The sequence below is a fragment of the Ranitomeya imitator genome, chromosome 1 (assembly GCF_032444005.1).
Source record: "Ranitomeya imitator isolate aRanImi1 chromosome 1, aRanImi1.pri, whole genome shotgun sequence".
Lineage (NCBI taxonomy): Eukaryota > Metazoa > Chordata > Amphibia > Anura > Dendrobatidae > Ranitomeya > Ranitomeya imitator.
The window spans coordinates 855,600,707-855,620,650 of record NC_091282.1 but is presented as its reverse complement, the minus strand read 5'-3'; the positions used below and the strand labels follow the sequence as shown (position 1 = coordinate 855,620,650).

At 43.5% G+C, this 19,944-nt stretch overlaps 1 protein-coding gene across 1 annotated transcript in view; it reads left to right on the top strand.

Moving 5' to 3' along the window:
• Positions 1 to 19,944, top strand: part of UNC13A (unc-13 homolog A) — a 381,474-nt gene that overhangs the window by 334,236 nt on the left and 27,294 nt on the right. Inside the window, exons 36-40 of the mRNA XM_069741790.1 lie at positions 1,748 to 1,786; positions 2,620 to 2,649; positions 6,785 to 6,841; positions 7,280 to 7,360; positions 7,848 to 7,995. Of these exons, the coding sequence (XP_069597891.1) occupies positions 1,748 to 1,786; positions 2,620 to 2,649; positions 6,785 to 6,841; positions 7,280 to 7,360; positions 7,848 to 7,995 (355 nt within the window). The remainder of the gene's footprint in view (positions 1 to 1,747; positions 1,787 to 2,619; positions 2,650 to 6,784; positions 6,842 to 7,279; positions 7,361 to 7,847; positions 7,996 to 19,944) is intronic.

The following is a 19,944-nucleotide window of genomic DNA, read 5'->3' as shown; positions in this document are numbered from 1 at the left end:
GGTTTTTATAAAGCTGGGAAATTTGCATCACCAGGCCTTTCTTAATGAGGATGGTGAACAAGCCATAACCATAACCGGCTAAATATGGTCTTAAACCTTGGTCAAAGTTATCTGAGCACACAAATCTCCAAGGGTGACAAAACTTTGGCATTAGCCCATTTTCCTATTTGTGTTTTTAAAAATGTAAATAATGACAATTTTTTTTCATATCATGCAAATGTAGATGGACAGTTCATACTGACACTGATGCACCCTGCAGCTGTCCAGGCAGCTTCAAATGTTTTGGAACTTGATTGAGGCTGCTTATCTACCACCCAAACTACCCTATGTTGCAACATTTCATCAATTTTTGCCTGCTGTCCACATCCAGGGAGATTAGTTACAGTGCCATGGGACATAAACTTCTTGATTATGTTGTGCACCGTGGACAAAATAACACCAAGATCTCTGGAGATGGAGTTGTAACCTTGAGATTGTTGATATTGTTCAATAGTTTGGGTATCAAGTCCTCAGACAGTTCTCTTCTCCTCTTTCTATTCTCCATGCTTAGTGTGGTACACCCAGACACACCATGTAAAGATTGAGTCAACTTCTCCCCTTTTTATCTGGTTTCTGGTGTGATTTTCATATTGCCAACACCTGTTGCTTGCCACAAGTGAGTTTGAATGAGCATCACATGGTTGAAACAAAGTTGTCTACCCACAATTTTTAAAAAGTGCCACCAAGTTTTGTCCGGACTATTTTTGGAGTTTTGTGTGAAATTATGTCCAATTTGTATTAATTTTCTGGGAGAAATACTTATTTTTCTAGAACAATTTCAAGGATGCCAACCATTTTGGCCATGACTGTGTGTGGTGTGGTGTGTGTGTGTGTGTGTGTATATATATATATATATATATATATATTATATACATATAATTCCTTCCGTTTCATCAACATAATTTTTAGAATGAGTCTGCCAATTTTAGAATTACGTAAAGCATAAAGTAAAAAATAAGAGAAAAAGATAAGATAAAATAGGTAAAGGGCAAAGTGTAAGCACTACTGGAACCTTGTAAGTTACTAGCAGTTTTTTGTCTATGAAAATACCTTAATAGCTCAGTAGAAATGATTTTGGCAATCATGGAAAAATTTAATTTTAGTACAAACCAATGGTGACAAGGCTATGGTTTTTTGGAAAACTACAGTTAGTGTTAAACTGCTACAAAGGTTGGAAACCATGGCTCTAAAACAATTTTGTCTATTGCTTACATTGAATTATATACTTCCTATGGTAAAGTCTAGTTCAGCACATGCTAATTGGAGTCTTTTTGATGCATCATGACTCTTACCCTTCCTGGCATCACTGTATGTTATTTTTGCTTGTGCCTTACTGTCCTTTTTGTGCGTGTCCTGCCATCAATTTATACTGTATTGTGGTGTTACATGTATTAGGTGGCATGTATTTACATTGAGTGTTGCTGAATTTTAATAATTTATCCAGGCACGTAATCACAAACAGATATCACAATCATTTATATTTATCTCTACCTTGACGAGCCATGTTCTGCTCTTGGCTATTAACACATTCTTATAATTACTTTTGACCAACCATATTCCCTTGCCCACACCATATATTGCACATTATACAAATTAAGTGTAACAAACCTCAGCACAACAGTTTATGCGATCACTTAGTCAAACACTTGACTGCCCCAAAAAAAATGCTTGTTCCAAAGCAGTGACCGATTGTGACATGTTTCTGCAGGGGACGTTGCTGAGAAAACATGGCAAAGGGCTAGAGAAGGTAAACAAGTATGCAGACCCTTCAAGTCTCGTGTATTGCAAGCTTACAAACTTAATTAAAGGGAACATGTTACCTCCAGAAACGCTTTTTATCTCTAGATATAATGTTAATCTGCAGGTAAATAGCAACTAAATCATGTTTGACTGGCTTACTGGAGCAGCAGCTGCAGGGAGAAAAGGTATATTTACCCTGCAGCTGCTCACTTTTAGTTACTGGGCTGTTACAGGGAATGGTTAGTTATTGTTCACTACACAGTAAGTGTGATGGAATTACTCACCTACACATTGATTGACAGCTTGCTCTGTGGCATGTGTTCAGCCCCTGTGTGCAGAGCAGTCTGTCAGTCGATTTGCAAGGGAGTGATTACAGCCATGCTCACAGTTTAGTAAGTGATGACTTTAGCCACTCCTTGCCCAGTGACTGGTAGCGAGCATCCAGATGTGATTTCACTGTTAGATTATGACTATATCTGCAGGTAAATCGCATTTCTGAAGGTGACAGATTTCCATCAAACATAGCAAGAATCCATAAACCTAGAAATGCTGTATCAGCATTAAAACTTGTCAAGCGTTTGCTGTGAAGTACTGTATATGGAGGAACTTGTGTAGTTGTGGTCTGTTGTATTGCTTATACTTGATGTTCACTTAATTACCAAGTGAAGCTGAATATTATATATCCATAAGTGAATAAATGCATATTTGGTGTGGGTCTGTGCAGTCTGTATGTAGCTGTGCTGTATATGTACACTCTGTTTAGACATAAACTGGCTGTTGTTGTTTGGTTCTTTTTTTCACACCCACACTCATATGTTAATCTCACACTTCTCTCTCCAGAGCAGGGTGAAGCTGCCGTACCATGCAGATGTAAGGACACTGTGTGTGTGTCTGTCTTTCTGCACTCTTTGTTTTTCTCTATATGTCTCTTTGTACAATCTGCCCCTGTGACCTGTGTCCTAAACTTGTCCCCTTTTACGTGTTATCTGCAATTGTGATGTCTATAATGTTCAGTCAAGCTGTGTATGCCAAACTGTATTTTTTTGATAGTTTAGTGAAAAAAGATCAGAATAACTATAAAAAAAAAGGATGATTTTCCTTTGGTGAGCATTGTCATGCTGTCCTTTTCTCCATAAGCAAAAATTCATTTTCCAGAGCTACAGTTTAGTGCAATGTGGTTTTACGTAATTATTTCTTTTGTATCCCCTTAATTCTTTGGTGCCATGCATATGAAAACAACACATAATCATTTAGCAATACATAACCCAAGAACAACTGAACACGGCTAAGTGACAGACAGGTGCAATGGCAAAGCTGTCCCTGCCCACGAGGGCTAACAATCTACTACGGAAGAGGGTATGATAAAATAGGAGAGAGTGGAAGCTGCTGATATAAAAGTAGGGTGCATGTGCTCTTGAAGACGTTGGTTCTCAACTTGTGTTGGAAAGCTTTAAAGTTGGGGAGAGGGTATCGATTAACCAAGTGCCGGGAGGCACAGAAGACATTTTTGATACAGTTGTTTGAGGAGCAGATATGAAGAGAGCAAAGAAAGAGTTCTTATAAAGACCATAGACTTTGTGTGGGTAGGAAGCAAGAGTGTAGATCAGACATATATGAGGGGACAGGTTATTGGAGGTGTAGCAAAGAGGAGTGGAACAATCAAGCAGTGGAGTTAAGGCTGAAATGAAGGGGTGGAAGGGATGATGGGAGATGATGTCGGGCACGCAGTGACACTTTTGTTGGTTCAAAGCTGAGAAATTAGTGGCTTTGAGAAATGTTTTTTGATTTGGAGGTGGCAGGAGTTAATAATGTGTTTGCAATGCATGTGATGATTGAAGGATAGTCAGAGTGAAAGGTTACCCCAAGAGAGACTGGGTAAATTGTGGAGCCAGATGTAGTGGTTGTTAGGTCTGGTGGGGGATTTGAGTGAGGTGGTGGAAAGATTAATTAATTTTTCTCCATTTTGAGAAAGCAGAAAGAGATGATAGACACTCCAAAATTTTGAACATCAGAGAAGTAAACTTGCATAGTATGCCGTGGGATTCCATACGCTGTCACAGTCCAAAAGTATACCAAGAGAAGAGTAGAGGTCTCAGGACAGAACTTTAGTGGATATCAACAGAGAGAAGAAAAGTAGTTTAACTCCTTCACGACCTTTGACGTATAAGTACATCAAAGGTCATGAACCTGCCTTTGATGCGGGCTCCGACGCTGAGCCCGCATCTTTCCCCCGCACTGATCTGAAGCCCTGCTATGTGTAGCACAAGCGATCGAATGATCACAGCTTCAAGTCTCCTAAGGGGACAATTGACGCCAGTAAAAAAAAAGTTTTAAAAAGTATATAAAAAAAAAGTTCAAATCAACCCCCTTTTGCCCCATTGATAATAAAACTGAAAAAAATGCACATATTTGGTGTCGCTGAGTTCAGAAATGTCCGATCTATCAAATTATAAAAACAATCTGATTGATAAGTGGCATAACAAGAAAAAAATAGAAACGCTAGAATTACTTTTTTTAGCCACCCCAACATTGCAATAAAATGCAGAAACGGGAGATTAAAACATTGTACCGTATGTACCCTAAAATGGTATCAATAAAAAACGTCAGCTTGGGGCACAAAAATATATATATATATATATTTTACAATTCCTGCTAATACACAATTTAGGGGCTTAAACGAGATCACTCATCCCTGACATGACTATTTGAGTAAATACTGGAATTCCCTAGAAAAGAATGCTGGAGTTTTTCTTTTTCTTCCTAGAAATGTATTAATATATTGATCACCAGGCATTACTACCCCTTCTTGTTAGCAAGAAGCATCCCTATAAACTCTGCCTAATCAATGCTGAATAGTAAATGCCCCATCGAAAATGTAATTATTCGTTTCCATTAGGATTAACATGGTGACGATAGAAAGCGGAATTGCTCCACAATAGTTATTTAAAGGTATTTACTAATACAAGAAATGTCAGAAGAGTTGACAAGTCCTCTATAAAGAAGCACTCCATCAAAGTTTTTATCCTCTTAATGTATTGCCGTCATCATATTATACAGCACTGTGTACTTACAATTGCTCATTTTGCCCTTTTACCCAGTAAATTCTTCTGATTTCCAGTAGGTCAATGACATCATATGATTAAAAACAGAGTAGCTGAATGTTTCTGAGCTCTATGTAGAAACAAGAAGTCTCTTTTCCCTTCATGAGTCATCATTAGACCTACAATCCTATGTCACTGACAAAAGGACATAAGGATGAAAGATAAAAGCAAGGGGGTGGACTGTTGTGAATTCTGTGGCGGAGCTCCCTCCTGTGGTCACAAGTGGTACTTCGGCTGGTTCTCTCTGTGAGCTTCCGTTGGTGGAGGAAAGTGGTACTGCGGCTTCTGAGTTTCCTTCCTCAGGTGATGTGGTGAAGTCGTTAGGTGCTGCTCTATTTAACTCCACCTAGTGCTTTGATCCTGGCCTCCTGTCAATGTTCTAGTATTGGACCTGTTTCCTCCTGGATCGTTCCTGTGGCCTGCTGCTCTGCATAGCTAAGTTCCTCTTTGCTATTTGTTTGCTGTTTTTTTCTGTCCAGCTTGTCAATTTGTTTTTACTGCTTGCTGGTAGCACTGGGACGTAGAGGGTGTACCTCCGTGCCGTTAGTTCGGTACGGAGGGTCTTTTTGCCCCCTTTGCGTGGTGTTTGTAGGGTTTTGTGTTGACCGCAAACTTACCTTTCCTATCCTCGCTCTGTTCAGAAAGTTGGGCCTCACTTTGCTAAATCTATTTCATCTCTACGTTTGTCTTTTCATCTTAACTCACAGTCATTATATGTGGGGGCTGCCTTTTCCTTTGGGGTATTTCTATGAGGCAAGGTAGGCTTATTTTCTATCTTCAGGCTAGCTAGTTTCTCAGGCCGTGCCGAGTTGCATAGGGAGCGTTAGGCGCAATCCACGGCTGCCTTTAGTGTGGTTGGAGAGGATTAGGGATTGCGGTCAACAGAGTTCCCACGTCTCAGAGCTCGTTCTTGTTTTTTGGGTTATTGCCAGGTCACTGTATGTGCGCTGATCTCTATGTCCATTGTGGTACTGAATTACCTTTCATAACAGTGGACCATCTTAGTTAGGAGATGAAGAGGAGGTGGAGCTGGTCTGGTTAGTGACTTTTCACTGACATAGGATCTAATGCTAACTCATGCAGGGAAAAGAGACTTCCTGTTTCTATACAGAGGAGAGAAAAAGGAATAATTAACTGGGTAGAAAGGCAAAATGAGCAATTGTAAGTACACAGTTCTATATATGTTTAACAATATCTGATAGCTTTATTAAAGGCTTTGATTCAAAGAGTTTTCTCCCAAAGTTTGGCATAAAACTGTCTAAAATATCGCAAAGCTTTCGAACAATTCATAACTGCACAGACATTTTACTTCATTCCAGTCCAGCTCTGCTACCTTTTTGAAAAAATAGAGTTTTAGTGAGGACAACTGACAAGTACATAAAAATTAACTCCATAAAAGTTGTGTAGGTTACAATATAAATGTACTCTAGTGCATTACTAGATTACATTTTATATGCCGGCACATACCAGATGAAAGATGGTCAAATTTATTTATGGAGCACACCTCTTAGGGAATTTGTAGCTTCATACTCCATGCACCATTCATTAATTCAGGCATGCAAAACACCAGTCTAGATGAATGGGGGGCCAAGGGTTAATGAGCTAAATATAATTATTCACTATGTTATTCTTATAGTTCTGTAGAAACTAATATCTGAGTGGACCTCCATTGAATTTCACACTTGCTAGACACACACAGTATCTACAAAGACCTATGGGAACATGGCATAATAGTATAGCATTTGGCAATCCACCCCCACACACAAACAGAAAGAAAGGGGAGAACAGAGGCTTTTAAGAATGTTCTATATAGAAACACTTATTGTGTACCCATTGGTAACACTGATTGGTTAGCCTCTATTAGTCTCTGTGTAACCATTCCGGTGGTTCTTCTTTCCTAACAGGGGACTCATCTCATCATTAATGCTGCTAAAGAGTTGGGACAACTTTCCAAACTCAAGGTACAGATTCAAGAGTCTAATTTATTTTTCAGTAATCACCTTTTTCAAACAAATTGACTAATATTATCTCATTATTTGAAATTAGTGATGAGCGAGTGTGCTTGTTACTCAAGATTTTCGAGCATCCTCGGGTGGTCTCCGAGTATCTTGGGCATGCTCAAAAATTATGTTTGATTCGCCGCAGCTGCATGATTTGCGGCTGCTAGACAGGCTGAATACATGTGGGAATTACCTAACAAACAGGCAACCCCCACATGTATTCAGGCTGTCTAGCAGCTGCAAATCATGCAGCTGCGGCGACTCAAACATAATTTTTGAGCTTGCCCAAAATACTCGGAGAACACCCGAGCATGCTCGGAAATCTAGAGTAATGAGCACACTCGCTCATCATTATTTATAATATAATATAATCATACATTCATTTTATTTTTTCTCTAGGATCACATGGTAAGGGAAGAAGCAAAGAGCTTGACCCCAAAGCAATGTGCTGTAGTGGAGCTCGCACTGGATACTATTAAGGTAATGGTATATCTCTAGTTTAAATAAATCTTTATTTTTATATAGCGCTATCATATTCCACAGCACTTTACATACACTGACTGTCCCGATGGGGACAGTCTAAATTCCATATCAGTATGTCTATGTCTTTGGAATGTGGGAGGAAACCCACGCAAACACAGGGAGAACATACAAACTCCTTGCAGATGTAGTCCTTGGTGGGATTTGAACCCAGGACCCCAGTGCTGCAAGACTGCAATGCTAACCACTGAGCCACCGTGCTGCCCTATAGCTAGACCTTCTGTATATACCCTCCACAACTGTCCCAGATTCTCATGTGCCCACTTAGGAAAATCAATTGCCTATTCCTGGTGGACCAACCCCTTTAAGTCATGATGTCCTTTTTTACATTTTAGGGAGCTGTGAATGTATTATGTTTGCCTTAGTAGATGTAAGATATTAGGGTGGTGCCTTAAACAGTGCTAATTTCTCTTGTCTTACTTTACAGCAATATTTCCATGCTGGAGGTGTTGGTCTGAAAAAGACTTTCTTGGAGAAAAGTCCTGACCTACAGTCTCTACGCTATGCACTGTCTCTTTATACACAGGCTACGGATACACTCATCAAAACTTTTGTCCAAACACAGTCTGCTCAGGGTGAGATCTTTTATTCCTATCAGTTTGGCAGTGGTTCTTTGTGTTTGAAGCTATGATCACACCTAGATATATATATATTTTAATTTTAGTTTTATTTGTTAGATATAAAAAAGATGTAACAGATTTTTTTTATTAGATTATATAATCTGTTCCTATCCACCCTGGGATGGGCATATTAGAAGCACCCTTTTTTTTAGTAGATGGTGTCCCAGTTTACTTTAGTATTAACCTGACCTATAGTACCTGGGAATGACTACTAGACATAGTTTATGTATGAAAAAAACTAACTTTTATTCCATTCTTAAAATCACATAGCGATGTACAACATTGAAGTAGACAAGACAACTTTTTGGCCAAAATTGGCTTTTACCAAGCCAGAAAAAAGTTAAAAAATACAGCTGTAAAGTGCAGGTTACAATAGTGAGGCTTTTTATGTATCGGAGGAATTGGGGCTCCATCTCTTCCTCCTCTTCAATGTACATCTCGGTTGCCATGACAGCCATCTAATCATCAGATGAATCATTAAAGCATGATAAAATCAATCGTAATTACAAACATATATATATATATATACAGTTGTGCTAAAAAGTTTACATACCCCGGCAGAATTTTTGCTTTCTTGGCAACTGTATGCTGTATCAAAGAGAAGTTGGAGTATCATTCATACCCAAATGTCAAGAGTTCAAGAAGTAATTCATTACTCATATATATAATACTTATCAAAGTTATATATTGCTATAAACCTAAAAAGGACCTTGTTATTGTAAGTTACCCAAACACATACCTAAGGGAGGCTAGATTGCACTCTCACTATAGTTAGGGCTTCCCAGAATATATACCAAAAATCTTCACGCATTATGATAATCCAAAGGAGTACATCGCCGTCATCATCCAATTAGATAGCTATGGTGGGAAGAAGAGAGGGACAATGGGTGGTGCCTTACCCCATACAATTAGACTGGGAACAGCACGTATTAATATCACGTGACCACAGTCATGTGGTGGCATTTCAGTGCGTCAAGAAGTCTTGTGACCAGAGTCATGTGATCATGCAACGCATCACTTTGGATAAGTCTGAGCTTTCCATATCTTGCCACTGGGATTTTTGTGTATTCCTCAAGACAAAACTGTTCCATCTCCTTCAAGTTAGATGGTTTCCTCTGGTAAGCAGCAATTTTCAAGTCTGGCCACAGATTCTCAATTGGATTAAGGTCTGAGCTTTGACTGGGCCACTCTATTTACACATTTCCACTTAAACCACTTGAGTGTTGCTTTAGCAGTATGCTTTGGGTCATTGTCTTGTTGGAAGGTGAACCTCCGTTCCAGTCTCAAACCACTGACAAACTGAAATAGGTTTTTCTTAAGAATATTCTTGTATTTTGCACCATCCATCTTCCCCTCGACACTGACCATTTCTCCTGTCCTTGCTGCTGAAAAACATCCCCAGAGCATGATGCTGCGACCATTATGTTTCACTGTGGTGATGGTGTTCTTGGGATGATGAGCTGTGTTGGCCAAAAAGTTCAATTTTGGTCTCACCTGACTGCAGCACCTTTCCCCATACATTTGGGGAGTCTCCCACATGTCTTTTGGCCAACTTAAAATGAGCCTTACAATTTTTGTGTGTAAGTAAAGACTTTTTCCTGCCCACTCTTTCTTAAAGACCACCTCTATGCAGTGTACAGCTTATTATGGTCACTCCAGTCTCTGCTTGCTTGGAAATTATGCAGCTCCTTCAGGGTTACCTGTGCTGCCTTTCTGATTAATGCCCTCCTTGCTTAGGCTGAGAGTTTTGGTGGGTGGCCATCTCTTGGCAGGTTTGTTGTGGTGCCATATTCTTTCCATTTGATAATAAGAGATTTGATGGTGCTCTGGGAGATCATCAGAGAAATTGGGATATTTATTTTTATAACCCAACCCTCACTTGTACTTCTCAACAACTTTGTCCCTGACTTGTTTTGAGATCTCTTTTGTCTTCTTAGGGTACCGTCACACAGTGGCACTTTTGTCGCTACGACGGTACGATTCGTGACATTCCAGCGATATCCATACGATATTGCTGTGTCTGACACGCAGCAGCGATCAGGGATCCTGCTGAGAATCGTACGTCGTAGCAGATCGTTTGGAACATTCTTTCGTCGCTGGATCTCCCGCTGTCATCGCTGGTTCGGTGTGTGTGACACCGATATAGCGATGCGTTCGCTTGTAACCAGGGTAAACATCGGGTTACTAAGTGCAGGGCCGCGCTTAGTAACCCGATGTTTACCCTGGTTACCAGCGTAAATGTAAAAAAAACCAAACAGTACATACTTACATTCCGGTGTCCGTCAGGTCCCTTGCCGTCTGCTTCCCGCACTCACTGACTGCTGGCCATAAAGTGAAAGCAGAGCACAGCTCTGTGCTGTGCTTTCACTTTACGGCCGGCAGTCAATGAGTGCGGGAAGCAGACGGCAAGGGACAGACACCGGAATGTAAGTATGTACTGTTTGTTTGTTTTTTTACGCTGGTAACCAGGGTAAACATCGGGTTACTAAGTGCGGTCCTGCGCTTAGTAACCCGATGTTTACCCTGGTTACCCGGGGACCTCGGCATCGTTGGTCGCTGGAGAGCTGTCTGTGTGACAGCTCTCCAGCGACCACACTACGACTTACCAACGATCACGGCCAGGTCGTATCGCTGATCGTGATCGTTGGTAAATCGTATAGTGTGACGGTACCCTTAGTGTTGCAGCCCCTGTGGCCTTTCAAAAAAGGTAAAGTGTATATACTACACACCATGTGACACTTAAATTGCACACAGGTGGACTTTCCTTTCACTAAGCATGTGACTTATGAAGGTAATTGCTTGCACCAGAAATCTTTAATGGCTTCATAGCAAAAGGGGTGAATTCATATGGACATGCCAATTTTCATTTAGTTTATCCCATAAATTTTGTTTCTTCCTAGATTTTTCGCACTTCATTTCACTAACTAAAGGTACCTTCACACATAACGATATTGTTAACGATATCGTTGCTTTTTGTGACGTAGCAACGATATCGTTAATGAAATCATTATGTGTGACAGCGACCAACGATCAGGCCCCTGCTGGGAGATCGTTGGTCGCTGAATAAAGTCCAGAACTTTATTTCGTTGCTGGACTCCTGCTGACATCGCTGGATCGGCGTGTATGACACCGATCCAGCGATTTCTTCACTGGTAACCAGGGTAAACATCGGGTAACTAAGCGCAGGGCCGCGCTTAGTAACCCGATGTTTACCCTGGTTACCAGCGTAAAAGTAAAAAAAAACAAACACTACATACTTACCTACCGCTGTCTGTCCCCGGCGCTGTGCTCTGCTTCTCTGCTCTGGCTGTGAGCGTTGGTCAGCCGGAAAGCAGAGCGGTGACGTCACCGCTCTGCTTTCCGGCCGCTGTGCTCACAGCCAGTGCAGGAGGAGTGCAGAGCACAGCGCTGGAGGACAGACAGCGGTAGGTAAGTATGTACTGTTTGTTTTTTTTACTTTTAGGATGGTAACCAGGGTAAACATCGGGTTACTAAGCGCGGCCCTGCGCTTAGTTACCCGATGTTTACCCTGGTTACCGGCATTGTTGGTCGCTGGAGAGCTGTCTGTGTGACAGCTCTCCAGCGACCAAACAGCGACGCTGCAGCGATCCGGATCGTTGTCGGTATCGCTGCAGCGTCGCTTAATGTGAAGGGGCCTTTAGACTATTTAGTGCTGATGCGTCACACACAGATTGGATTACAAAAATATTTAAATACAGGTTGTAATGTAAGAAAATAGGTAAAAAGCCAAGGGTTTGAATACTTTCACAAGCCATTGTAATAAGTGGTTCCTGGAAGATGTCAATGGTGTCATGTTGCTGATTTCTATATTCAGGCTTTTGATCATATTTTAACCATTTCAGGTCTATAATTATGCCAAGGGTGTGAAAAAGACGTCCAGAAGATGAACAGATGTATTTTGGAGTGTTTTGCCATTGTTTTTGTTTAAGAAACTACTAGCTATTTCTTCATTCCTAAATGAAGTGCAAAAAAAAAAATACATCTGAAAACAATAGCAGAAAAAACCATAACAAAACCATGGAAAAACTTTCCAAAAAAAGTATGCTGAAAAAGTTAGAAAATAATGACACAAAAGATTTTCAGGAAAAATAACTCCAGAGGTTCTTCTGCTTAAAAAACTTGTCGAGTTTACCTGAGTTTAAAAGATGTTGTGTCCACATAGGCAGTCAGTAGAAACTCTCCAAATCATTAGATCACCTGTATGTAGCAGAAATGCTCATCGCCATGAGCATCGACCATCGGGCAGCGCTCCTAGAAATCTGGCTATGACAACCATAGAGGTCTGCTGGAGACCTCTGGTTGTCATGCCGACTAATAGGTGACCCGCAATCACGTGACAGGGTTACCGGTGGGCGGGATTTCCGGCGTACTTCCCAAAAGCGCGAATTAAAAATGCTGATGATACCGGCATTCAACTAGCTAACAACCACAGGTGGATCGCGATTGCACCCCCGGCTGTTGCGGGCACAAGTCAGCTGTATATATCAGCTGACATGTGCCCAGAAAAGTGCTGGCTCCAGCTTAGGGGGAGTCTGACATCAGCGTTCTATTACGCCCAATGTCGGAAAGGGGTTAACAACTAATCCACATACACGTGAAGCCTATTCCCCCTTCTACCACGGCCTTGCTTTTTCCCACTCCTGTTTCACAGTCTAAGGCACACACCTGTCTGTCACATGTCACTAAATGAACATTCACTATTTATTTTCTTAGATAGTGTGCCTGAACAACACTGTTCTGATTTCTCACTGAAACACAGTTTTATTACAATTGATTTGGATTAGTAAATTGGGGCCTCCTGAGACTGCCACACAGTTTTAGCACAATCTGGTTGGATGCTGGAAGATCAATTTCACACAGGACAGGATCCTATCTATCTAACTGATAAGTTCACTTTCAGCAGCAGCACTAGCAGGAGTGCCTTGTCTGCACTGTGACACTGAGAAAATGGAACAGCAAAACAAGATGTCCACTTTTTATATGGCCAGGGACATATGACTTAGGCAGCCAATCACAGAAGACCTTGTGTCATGATGTTGTGGATGGTTTCTGTATCCCGATTGTCTTCCGGAATGTACACACATTAAGCTATTAAAGAAAAAATAAATAAAAAACGGAAAAAACAAATTGCACTCCGCAGCTCCTCTGACCTAGACACATCCCCTCCCCTTATCAAACAAGTCCCCCATGTTGCAGAGGTTAACACGTGAGGAGTGGATAGAAATTGTGTTGATGTCTGGTGAACGCAGCCCCAGGGTCATTGCAGCAGATTTCAATGCAAGACATCCTACGCAAGAAAACTGTCACCATTCCCATGTTATTTAGGTGTATCCATATAAATGTCCCACCCAAAAAAAGTTTGCCTCATCACTGATCATAATGTTTGGTATAAACTGAAGGTCCTGTTCCAATTTTTGTTTTGCCCATTCTGCAAATTCAGCATGCCATTCTGGCATCAGTCGAACATTCCTTCAGTGGATATTAGCTTCTCACAAATGGCACCCTTACAAAATCCAGCTGCTGCAGCATCTCCACAAGGATTACCCAGATTGGCACGCTGAATTTGCAGAATGGGCAAAACAAAAGGATGGTGGGAGTGGTCACCACCCACATCAGCTGACCCAGCAGCAATGCAATTACACCAGCAGGCCACCGGGGAAACTGCGTTAACTCCCAATGACCTGAAAGGAAAAAAGTTTTAATCTGAAGAAAACCAGATCTGCCACAAATCCAAACATAGATTGTGACACCTTGTCTGCATGGCTCCTTATTCCCATCCTTGTCTGCATGGCTCCTTATTCCCATCCTTGTCTGCATGGCTCCTTATTCCTATCCTATATGCATGGCTCCTTGTTCTCATCCTTGTCTGCATGGCTCCTTATTCCCATCCTTGTATGCATGGCTCCTTATTCCCATCCTTGTATGCATGGCTCCTTATTCCCATCCTTGTATGCATGGCTCCTTATTCCCATCCTTGTATGCATGGCTCCTTATTCCCATCCTTGTATGCATGGCTCCTTATTCCCATCCTTGTCTGCATGGCTCCTAATTCCCATCCTTGTCTGCATGGCTCCTTATTCCCATCGTTGTCTGCATGGCTCCTTATTCCCATCCTTGTCTGCATGGCTCCTTATTCCCATCCTTGTCTGCATGGCTCCTTGTTCTCATCCTTGTCTGCATGGCTCCTTATTCCCAACCTTGTATGCATGGCTCCTTATTCCCATCCTTGTATGCATGGCTCCTTATTCCCATCCTTGTATGCATGGCTCCTTATTCCCATCCTTGTATGCATGGCTCCTTATTCCCATCCTTGTCTGCATGGCTCCTAATTCCCATCCTTGTCTGCATAGCTCCTAATTCCCATCCTAGAGTTGAGCGACCTTGACCTTTTTAGAGTCGAGCCGGGTTTCGCGAAACCCGACTATCTCAAAAGTCGGGTCGAGTGAAATCGGCCGATTATGACGTAAAGTCGGGATCGACCGAAACACGAAACCCAATGCAAGTCAATGGGGCAGCATAGTCGGCAGTGAGTGGGGGCCAGGAAAACACCTAGAGTGCCCATTTTAATGTCAAAACCATCCATTCTTCTTAATGAAGCTTGTCAAGCGTAATTTACCTTATAATAATTGGAAGGCATTTGAAATTGGGGGTCATTTGGCTAAAGTTGTGGTGGGTAGGGCTGGTTCAAGTAATTAGTGGGCCCAGGAAATCTGGACCACGTCACGGCAGTGGAGCAGGGAGAGGTAAGTATTTCAACTTTGCAAGTGCTGTGAACCTGAGCAAGCAGGGGGGGCCCACTCGTTGGCATTGGCACTGGCACAGGGCCCCTCAAAGTACAGCGGTGTGTTTGCACGGCGGGGGCGCCTCCCACCGGCAGCAACACTTTTGCGTACTATGAGAGGCCCTGTGCCAGTGACGTCGCCAACTAGTATTCCTCCCCCCACCTGATGAAGGAACCTGCACTTTCATCTGCACCTTCCTCTTTGTCCCCGTGTAAGGTGGTATGGTATGCGGGAAGAGCAACCTGACTTTCAGCAGGGTCACAATGTTGTTGTGTAGCGTGCACGGGGAATGTTGCGTTATGGGTCAATGTACCAGCAGACTCATCTATCACTGGCTGGGCAATGGGCAGGATGAGGAGGAAACACAGATATAGGCCCAAAGAATAAAGTTGGCTAAATGCAGTTCAAAATTGGTAACACAGGAATAACCAGGGGGCATTGCAGTGGAGGACAACTGGAATGAGAGGCTGACACAGAGAGTAGGCCCAAATCAGTAAGTAGTCGAAATGCAGTTCAAAATTGGCAACCGTAGTAAACAGGCGGCACAGCTTTGTTCAGTGGAGGAGAACAGCAAGGAGTGGCAGACACCGATAGTAGGCCCCAACCCAACTAGTAGGCCAAATGCAGTCTAACATTAACAACTACTTAACGAGCGCCTGAAAACGGAATTTCAGGACAGGAAACCAGGAGAACAGCAAGGAGCGGCAGACACTGTTAGTAGGCCCCAAACCAACTAGTACGCCAAATGCAGTTGTTCCATTTAACCACAATTTAACGAGAGCCTGAAGATAGAAGCTCAGGAAAGGCAACCTGGAGAACACCTTGGAGTGGAACACACCATCTCTCTCCACCCCATACCCATTTTGTAGGCCTAATGCAGTGTAGTTTTCTACAACTACTAAACGAGAGTCGGAAGACCGAAGCAATGGCAAGGAAACCTGGGGAACACCTTGGAGTGTAACACACCATCTCTCTCCACCCGATACCCATTTTGTAGGCCTAATGCAGTGTAGTTTTCTACAACTACTAAACGAGAGTCGGAAGACCGAAGCAATGGCAAGGAAACCTGGGGAACACCTTGGAGTGTAACACACCATCTCTCTCCACCCGATACCCATTTTGTAGGCCTAATGCAGTGTAGTTTTCTACAACTACTAAACGAGAGTCGGAAGACCGAAGCAATGGCAAGGAAACCTGGGGAACACCTTGGAGTGTAACACACCATCTCTCTCCACCCGATACCCATTTTGTAGGCCTAATGCAGTGTAGTTTTCTACAACTACTAAACGAGAGTCGGAAGACCGAAGCAATGGCAAGGAAACCTGGGGAACACCTTGGAGTGTAACACACCATCTCTCTCCACCCGATACCCATTTTGTAGGCCTAATGCAGTGTAGTTTTCTACAACTACTAAACGAGAGTCGGAAGACCGAAGCAATGGCAAGGAAACCTGGGGAACACCTTGGAGTGTAACACACCATCTCTCTCCACCCGATACCCATTTTGTAGGCCTAATGCAGTGTAGTTTTCTACAACTACTAAACGAGAGTCGGAAGACCGAAGCAATGGCAAGGAAACCTGGGGAACACCTTGGAGTGTAACACACCATCTCTCTCCACCCCATACCCATTTTGTAGGCCTAATGCAGTGTAGTTTTCTACAACTACTAAACGAGAGTCGGAAGACCGAAGCAATGGCAAGGAAACCTGGGGAACACCTTGGAGTGTAACACACCATCTCTCTCCACCCGATACCCATTTTGTAGGCCTAATGCAGTGTAGTTTTCTACAACTACTAAACGAGAGTCGGAAGACCGAAGCAATGGCAAGGAAACCTGGGGAACACCTTGGAGTGTAACACACCATCTCTCTCCACCCGATACCCATTTTGTAGGCCTAATGCAGTGTAGTTTTCTACAACTACTAAACGAGAGTCGGAAGACCGAAGCAATGGCAAGGAAACCTGGGGAACACCTTGGAGTGTAACACACCATCTCTCTCCACCCCATACCCAATTTGTAGGCCTAATGCAGCCTACTTTCCGACAACTACTAAACGAGAGCATGAAGATCGAAGCTCAGGAAAGGCAACCTGGGGAACACCTTGGAGTGTAACACACCCTCTCTCTACACCACGGAAGGGCTGATTCTTAGGAAGGAAGGCTGTCGGAAAGAAGCAGGGCGCGTCCGAGGGTGATTATATTCTTATTAGGTATATACTCACCCTCGGACGCGCCCTGCTTCTTTATTTGTAATGAATGTTTATTTGCAATGTGGTTTTGACTTACTCTATTTTTTTGGTAAATAATGATTTTATTATTTTCATTGTTTTGCATCTTCTTGGCAATAATATAAAGAAGACGCGACAGGACAACACTCGGTGGATGCCATATCTGTGTTTTAAATTGAAAAAAACTTTCAGTTAACTACTTGCAGGAGAAAGTTATTGTAGCTGGTGGCCATTTTTAGTACTGTACCAGATTTTTGTTGTATGTGTTTGTTTTTAATGTTAAAATGTCTGCATTTGATATCTCTCCAGTATTTTCTTTTTTATAAGCAAAATACTTATTTTTATATTTTCTGATGTTGGTTCAAGGGCTACACGGGCAGCAGTAGACAGGTCAGTGGAGGCCTAGTGGAAGGAGGGACCGCAGACAGGCTTTGAAGGCCTAACATAATAAATTGGGCTGGCTGTAGGCAATTTAAAATTGGTTCCAGGGGAACACGGGCAGCAGTGGCCTGGTCAGTGTAGTAGTAGTGGAAAGAACGGGCCGCAGACAGGCTTCGAAGGCCTAACATAACAAAAATTGGGATGTAGGCAATTTACAATTGGTTCCAGGGGAACACGGACAGCAGTAGACAGGTCAGTGGAGGCCTAGTGGAAGGAGGGACCGCAGACAGGCTTCGAAGCCCTAACATAATAAATTGGGCTGGCTGTAGGCAATTTAAAATTGGTTCCAGGGGAACACGGGCAGCAGTAGACAGGTCAGTGGAGGCCTAGTGGAAGGAGGGACCGCAGACAGGCTTCGAAGCCCTAACATAATAAATTGGGCTGGCTGTAGGCAATTTAAAATTGGTTCCAGGGGAACACGGGCAGCAGTAGACAGGTCAGTGGAGGCCTAGTGGATAGAGGGACCGCAGACAGGCTTCGAAGCCCTAACATAATAAATTGGGCTGGCTGTAGGCAATTTAAAATTGGTTCCAGGGGAACACGGGCAGCAGTAGACAGGTCAGTGGAGGCCTAGTGGAAGGAGGGACCACAGACAGGCTTCGAAGCCCTAACATAATAAATTGGGCTGGCTGTAGGCAATTTAAAATTGGTTCCAGGGGAACACGGGCGGCAGTAGACAGGTCAGTGGAGGCCTAGTGGAAGGAGGGACCGCAGACAGGCTTCGAAGCCCTAACATAATAAATTGGGCTGGCTGTAGGCAATTTAAAATTGGTTCCAGGGGAACACGGGCAGCAGTAGACAGGTCAGTGGAGGCCTAGTGGAAGGAGGGACCGCAGACAGGCTTCGAAGCCCTAACATAATAAATTGGGCTGGCTGTAGGCAATTTAAAATTGGTTCCAGGGGAACACGGGCAGCAGTAGACAGGTCAGTGGAGGCCTAGTGGAAGAAGGGACCGCAGACAGGCTTCGAAGCCCTAACATAATAAATTGGGCTGGCTGTAGGCAATTTAAAATTGGTTCCAGGGGAACACGGGCAGCAGTAGACAGGTCAGTGGAGGCCTAGTGGAAGGAGGGACCGCAGACAGGCTTCGAAGCCCTAACATAATAAATTGGGCTGGCTGTAGGCAATTTAAAATTGGTTCCAGGGGAACACGGGCAGCAGTAGACAGGTCAGTGGAGGCCTAGTGGATAGAGGGACCGCAGACAGGCTTCGAAGCCCTAACATAATAAATTGGGCTGGCTGTAGGCAATTTAAAATTGGTTCCAGGGGAACACGGGCAGCAGTAGACAGGTCAGTGGAGGCCTAGTGGAAGGAGGGACCACAGACAGGCTTCGAAGCCCTAACATAATAAATTGGGCTGGCTGTAGGCAATTTAAAATTGGTTCCAGGGGAACACGGGCGGCAGTAGACAGGTCAGTGGAGGCCTAGTGGAAGGAGGGACCGCAGACAAACTTCGAAGCCCTAACATAATAAATTGGGCTGGCTGTAGGCAATTTAAAATTGGTTCCAGGGGAACACGGGCAGCAGTAGACAGGTCAGTGAAGGCCTAGTGGAGGGAGGGACCGCAGACAGGCTTCGAAGCCCTAACATAATAAATTGGGCTGGCTGTAGGCAATTTAAAATTGGTTCCAGGGGAACACGGGCGGCAGTAGCCAGGTCAGTGTAGTAGTAGTGGAAAGAACGGGCCGCAGACAGGCTTCGAAGGCCTAACATAACAAAAATTGGGCTGTAGGCAATTTAAAATTGGTTCCAGGGGAACACGGGCGGCAGTAGACAGGTCAGTGGAGGCCTAGTGGAAGGAGGGACCGCAGACAGGCTTCGAAGCCCTAACATAATAAATTGGGCTGGCTGTAGGCAATTTAAAATTGGTTCCAGGGGAACACGGGCAGCAGTAGACAGGTCAGTGGAGGCCTAGTGGAAGGAGTGACCGCAGACAGGCTTCGAAGGCCTAACATAAGAAAAATGTCAATACAATGGTATTGACAGTGCCAGGCATTGAAGGATGTCAGCGCATAGACTAAACATTGGTGGAGCTGTGAGAGAAAATTTTGCAAGTCGTAGAGCACTGTTTGACCTGGGGGGGGGGACTGTCTTGTGGCCGGCGGTACAGGCCCAGGGCCCCTTATATTACAACGGTGTGTCTGACGTTGGGTGCGCACCACCACCGCCAGACACTTTATTGTACTATGAGGGACCTAGTGGCAGTGCCATCGACCAAAAGCGGGCACACCCACCTCTTCAGACAAACAGTACTCTCACGGGTGCTGGCGCCAAGTGGCGATACCACGGCCCCGTGTGGGGACTTTGGCCATTTAGGGAGGTGTTAACATGTCGGATGCTGGACAATCAGGTGCTGCAAATTACGAGATTGGAAAAGTCGTTCAGAATAGTCCACAGGCAAGACCTTTACATAGGAAAGCTAGGTGTCAGCC